This window comes from Austrofundulus limnaeus, unplaced genomic scaffold (assembly GCF_001266775.1).
Source record: "Austrofundulus limnaeus strain Quisiro unplaced genomic scaffold, Austrofundulus_limnaeus-1.0 Scaffold2, whole genome shotgun sequence".
Classification (NCBI taxonomy): domain Eukaryota; kingdom Metazoa; phylum Chordata; class Actinopteri; order Cyprinodontiformes; family Rivulidae; genus Austrofundulus; species Austrofundulus limnaeus.
The window spans coordinates 8,758,758-8,764,713 of record NW_013952404.1 but is presented as its reverse complement, the minus strand read 5'-3'; the positions used below and the strand labels follow the sequence as shown (position 1 = coordinate 8,764,713).

General features: G+C 41.2%; 1 protein-coding gene across 4 annotated transcripts in view; it reads left to right on the top strand.

Moving 5' to 3' along the window:
* The window catches only part of LOC106521895 (sorting nexin-14), a 21,770-nt gene extending 21,434 nt beyond the window's left edge, over positions 1-336 (top strand). For 3 of the 4 annotated variants that reach the window (XM_014014656.1, XM_014014680.1, XM_014014671.1), the window contains one exon: positions 103-336. In XM_014014656.1, coding sequence (XP_013870110.1) covers positions 103-144 — 42 coding nt within the window. In that variant the 3' untranslated portion in view covers positions 145-336. The remainder of the gene's footprint in view (positions 1-102) is intronic. The other variant, XM_014014663.1, reaches the window with a different exon arrangement.
* Positions 337-5,956: the final 5,620 nt, after the last annotated feature.

Below are 5,956 nucleotides of genomic sequence, written 5' to 3'. Positions count from 1 at the left end.
AACCCGTCCAGAAGACCTATACAATTTTTTTCTTTTTGATTTTTTACCTGGATTACTGAGATGCATCAGGACTTTTAGTGTTGATACTTTTCTTTTCCTCAGCAGGCACAAAAGGAGACGTCTGTGATGGCTCCGTGGATGTAAAACTGACACGAGTCGTAAACGTCAGCCGACATGAAACCTTAACATGGAGTTAACCCAAAACCCTGTTTTAAACAGTGTTTATATCCCGACTGAAACTAACACCCTCCCTTTAACATATACAGTATCCTGGATTATTCAATCATGACGTATGTCACTTCAAATCTGAAATAAAAAGTCTTTATTTATGTCTCATCTCGCTGTCTTCTTTGTCTTGAGAGGCTCTAAATGAATTTCTGCTAACTTTAAACCCCACTAGCCGCATCTGGCAGCTCAGTAACAAATCACAAAAGGTTTATCAACTTCATCAAGTGCATAATAATATACTACAGACCTAAGACTTGTCTGGACAAGCAAATGTAAAAATACATTTAATTACAGATCAAAGTGTGCCTCAGAATTGTCAAGATAATGGTATCGTTTTAGAAAACCGAGGAGGCAGTTAACTGAGGCGTACATTTTCACTTTATATATTTCAACTTTTGAGTTTATCACAGTTTTCCAGAGAGCAGGGAGCACTTCAGAGGGTCGGGACCAGGTGCAGAGTCGACAGTAACAAGCCAAGCTTCTGTTCCTTCACACCCGAGTACACATTCTTCACATCCAAGATGTTGGAGGGGGGGGGACAGACCATCTTCTGAGTAGACAATGGAGAAGGAAAATCAGATGTGACTCATATTCAGTTTGTATTTGGATTTGCACAAATTCTGAAAATAAATGTGGAAAACTTGATTATAAGTGGTTTCATGTTGCTTTGAGAAGCAAAGAGCCTCTCATCCTGCATCAGTGATGATGGCGAGCTTGATTTAGGGCATTCAGGAATAAATTTTCTTCACGTTTATACAGGACAATTGTCAAATGCACATTTAGAGGTGAAATAACAAAAAACTAGACTGTCCATGTTTATTGCACTACAGAGTGTTTCTGTTGGCTTAAGATCAATCTGTGTTTGAATGGATCCTTACCACATTTAAATGTAGTTAAATTATATTAGTTTGGCTCCTTTTACATTTTATTAATTCTATCTATTTAATAATGTTTACTCGGTTGTTTGTTTATAGTCTATGTTTACATTGAGGCTAAAAAGGAACATCTTTGATATTTTCCTCTGTGACTGACTCCCTGTAATCCAGAAAATTAATGTTAAACAAGTCTTTCACCCATGAGCACCACTTAGTGGACAGATGAGGACTTCAGCACACAGAAGAAAAAAAAACTTTATGCATTTAATCACATTTGTCCCTTTTTACATTATTTTTGTACTCTGCAGCAGAACGAGTTTGTGTACAAAGAGGTGCTGCTGAGCACATTTAATCTGTGGAGTGAAATCCTATTCTGTGAGATGTATTAGAAGCAGGGAGAGCTCAGGGTTCAGTAAGAAATCATCAATCCGCACGGCTTCCTATGATCAAACGAGACAAGCATGGCTGAGCAAATGCTCCAGCTTTGATTCATTAACACATCTCTTTGTGTCAAAACTTCACGAGGCAGAAAAGTAATGAACAGCTGTCGTGGAAATGAGATTTGTCTGGTTGAAATTATGTTTCATGCAGGCTTACTGACATCCCCCCCCACACACACACACACACACACCACCACCACCAGTGATTCACCTTATTCATTCATGGACAAAATGCCTCACAGTGTGTGGGTGTAGAAAACTTTAAGTATAATAACTATCAGAGGACACATGAGCTGCTTTTATCTCACATTGATTCACTGATGATCTTAAACTATGACCTGGGTTATGTGCCTCTACCCCCCCCCCCCCCCCAAACATCTCACCAAGTGATGGAGGGTTTGTTTTTGCAGACATGCCAAAGGCTGCATGGGATGCAGTCTGACATGTGTTAACACAGACAGACAGATGGCGTTGTACTTGTGAAGTGTAAACATTCTTCACACACACACACAACCCCCTGCTCTCCTCTTTGCTGTCTAGTGCTCTTTTAGACATGCCAGACACCTTCCAGACCCTCTCTTCGGTTACAAATCTGTGGACAAAGATCAGATTTTTATATAAATCTAGTTTTGATGAAGAGGGAGCAAAGTCCATCAGGTCCAAATAAACGATCTGCTCATGGGTGGTCTTTCATGGGGAGATTTTCTGGCCTGAAAATCAAAACCTGTTATATTCTAAAACAACAATGATGTGCAAAGTTACTTTTTTCCCTCTTTTTTTTAAATTAACTGACTTTGGCTCCAAAAATGACGCATGTCTTTTAGGTGTATTGCTACTTCTAAGACTTTTACAAAATGAATTTTAAAAAGGAGTCATTCTTGGAAGAAACATTCTTAAACGAAGATGTTGCCCAATCTGTTAACAGTCAAAATATATCCGTCCGTTCGTCTGTTTTCTTCTGCTTATCTGGGGTCGGGTCGCGGGGGCAGCAGCCTAAGCAGAGAGACCCAGACTTCCCTCTCCCCAGCCACTTGGCCCAGCTCGTCCGGGGGAATCCAAAGGTCTTCTTAGGCTAGCTGAGAAACATAGTCCCTCCAGCGTGTCCTGGGTCTTCCTCGGGGCCTCCTCCCAGTGGGACGTGCCCGGAACACCTCACCAAGGAGGCGTCCAGGAGGCATCCTAACCAGATGCCCGAGTCACCTCAARTGCCTCCTCTCGACGAGGAGGAGCAGCGGCTCTACTCTGAGTCAAAATATATGTTGGGGATAACTCTCAGATTAAACCACACCAAATGTTAGCTCAACATCTGTGTGACTGATGACATTGTAGTGAAGCCATTTGCTAAAGTGGATTAGCTGGCAGCCATCTTGAATCGGATTGATTCCAAAAGTTAAAAGTTTCATAAAAACGCACCAATTACACCATCGCCCACCATACAAAGATTGCAAAACTCCAGTGACCCTTGAATATTTTTGCTAGTTCTGGACATTTTTATTTAAACTTTCCATTGGTGGAGCATATTCTCCTTTATTTGGAGAGTTATGGTGAATCAGTATTTTCCCATCGTGTGGATCTAATTCCTAACCTCCATCGGTCAGAACAGCAGCTGAGCTGAACTTACTTCCAGTTGACCTCTGACCTTTCCAGTTTGGCTCTTGCTGTGGCATAGGATTGCACCGTTTGAAAATTTCCTGGCATAACTGTGACATTTTTGTCACGCTGATGAAATTACAGCTGACTTGTGTTTTTCATCTCCTTTTTTTTCCACCTCTATGAGTCGTCACCTCCTGGTACTTCTTGTTGGAACACAAATTTTCTTCAACACACAAACTTCATCAAACAAACACACACAGAACCTTATCCCTTTAGGGAAAAATCACATTTAATAAACCTCACCTCACACACACGTTTTCAGGTTCGTTTTTTCTCTCTCYTGTCTCTGAGCAGCATGCAGTTATCCGTAATCTGTGCTCGGTTTATGTTGTCTTCAGTTATACGAGGCTTAAAACGATTCTTACTGTGGTGCCGCTCTGCAATGTGTGACACGGCTTATTAAAAGAAAATCTGCTTGCTTTTTTTTTTGCTCCGTAAACTTTGGACTTGCTCCATCTCCTAAAGCTAATAAGTGCTTGATGTGAGCTTCCCGTACGGATATTCAGCTTCTAAATGGACTTCCAGTCYAGCCATAATGAGTTGGACAACAGTAACATTTGCCAGTTATCCACAGCACTTAGCCCACTGCCTGTCACGTGCCTTGCTCAAGGGAATAAAATACTGCTTTACTCAGTGCATTTAGGATACTCTTTCTCTTCTGCCAGCTAGAAGCTACGATGTGAATAAAGTGTGTAAAACTCCCAGCGTGTGCACAAATGGGACACGGGCCTCCAAAAAGTGGCACAGTGGCCTTGCATGGCGGCTTCTTGATGCGATCATCAGATTTGGAAAGTTGGAGCTTAGAAAGCCTCCCGCTGTAAATCGAGCTTCAACACATTTATAGCTGAAGGCCTTTGAGAGCTGATTGGCGAAGCAGGAAAAAAAAAAACCCTCAACATATCCCATCAGACCAGGCTCGGGCGCACTGCAGACAGATGGGTTTTATAACATGTCAACATGTGTCCTATATTCCACTCTCTRGTTGTACTCGGATGCAGCACAGTGCGGACGAAAGTCGTCACAGCTCGCGTTGAWAGATCCGARTTTTACACCAATTCTGTTWAAGTTRAAAGCTCWTTCCTTCCCTGCTTGAATCCGTATATTKCAGTTGCACGGTCGTAGGTTACGCTCAGGCCCCAGATCTCGCGAGCAAGACTGACCTAGCTGCTCAGCGTGGTCGTTTCGCTCACGTTTCATCTGATAAYCTCGTGGATGAGAAGGAGCCGTTCCCTACTGCGATGGTTTGGGGTCTGAGTGGAGAGAGAGCGAGAGTTGAGTCGGTCAACGACATGGGATCTGCCCTGATTTAGATGTGTCCTAGTTGGTCTCAGTTTCTACATTTGTCAGTAACTGAAGATAGAAAAAGACGACCACAGCTGCATGTTTTCCTTAAAAAAAAAAAAATCCCCGAATAACCTGATGGGATGAGCTTCAATCTAAGAAAATTTAAAAAAAAAATGTTGGGTGCTGTTTGAACCTGTAATAATCACTTTTTGTTAACAAACTAATTTTCAGCTCATATTTCTTTAATTAATAGTTGATGACATTCCCTCAAAAATCTGTTTTTAGAAAAGAAAATCTTTTAAATTGCACAGTTTAACTAAATAAAGGCGACAAACAGAACAAATTTTGGGGTTTCATTTCTTTTTTTAAAATAAAKTCCATATATTTCCGTACTTTCGTGTAGTGCATTCTATCAGCTTTAAGSCTCAGTGCGTTCCTGAACATGTGAGTAAAAAGCAGGGCTTTGGGGTCAGAGTCAGATCGGGGCTTTCTGTCGTACTGCGCTGCCTTGTGTTTCCAGATGAGAGCAGATAAACACAACAGTCACAGAAGCTGCTGCTGCTGCCAAACTGGGTCAACATCAAACTTTTCAAACCGAAAATGAACACTAGGAATAAAACAACAACTTGGTGTGACCTTATAATGGACATTTAAAGCTACCAGTGAGCCTGAGGTTTGTGGGAGGCAGAGGTGGGCACAATTCCCCTAAAACACTAATAGGGGAACTAATTTCCTGATTAGTGCTTTAGGGCTTTTGCTAATTTAAAAATGTGTTAGTGGATTAGCACTTGCTAAATTTATAGGCTAAATTTAGAAGCACTAACTGAGGTCTATAAATGTTATTGATCAACATTAATGCTAACAGATGATGGTGGAAGCTGTCACACATTTTGTTCATATGTGTGTCACTTATCCACTAGGTGACAATATATGAACTCAAATACAGCTGTGGATGTCAATGACGAGTGTTAAGAGAGCAACATGACAATATGTGATTCATGTTGTCTACTGAAGAATGTTCATGAGTTGACTGGGCTATTTTAGTGCTTTAGAATTAGCTTTTGCTAAAATTTTCAGTGCATTAGTGCTTTAGAATTAGGGGATCTAAATATTTGAGTTGGTGCTTTGGGGTTAGTGGAACTAATTTTTAGATTAGTGCTGCCCACCACTGGTGGGAGGAAACCAGAGCGCCTGGAGAAAACACACACCTGCATGGGGAGAACATGCAAACTCCACCCAGAAAGGCCYGAAGGTGACCCTGCAACCTTCTCGCTGAGAGGCACTCGCACCACTGTGCCACCAATACAGACTGTGCTCATAACCCTGAAGAAATGTAAAGTTATTAATGTTAAAAGCACAACACTATATTCTTAGGTTTTCCTTTTTGTAATGTTGACAATGTTTAATCTATTATTTTTGATTGAAATAAGTTCAGTTACATGTCCGAAATATGTGACAACACATAATCAAACGTTG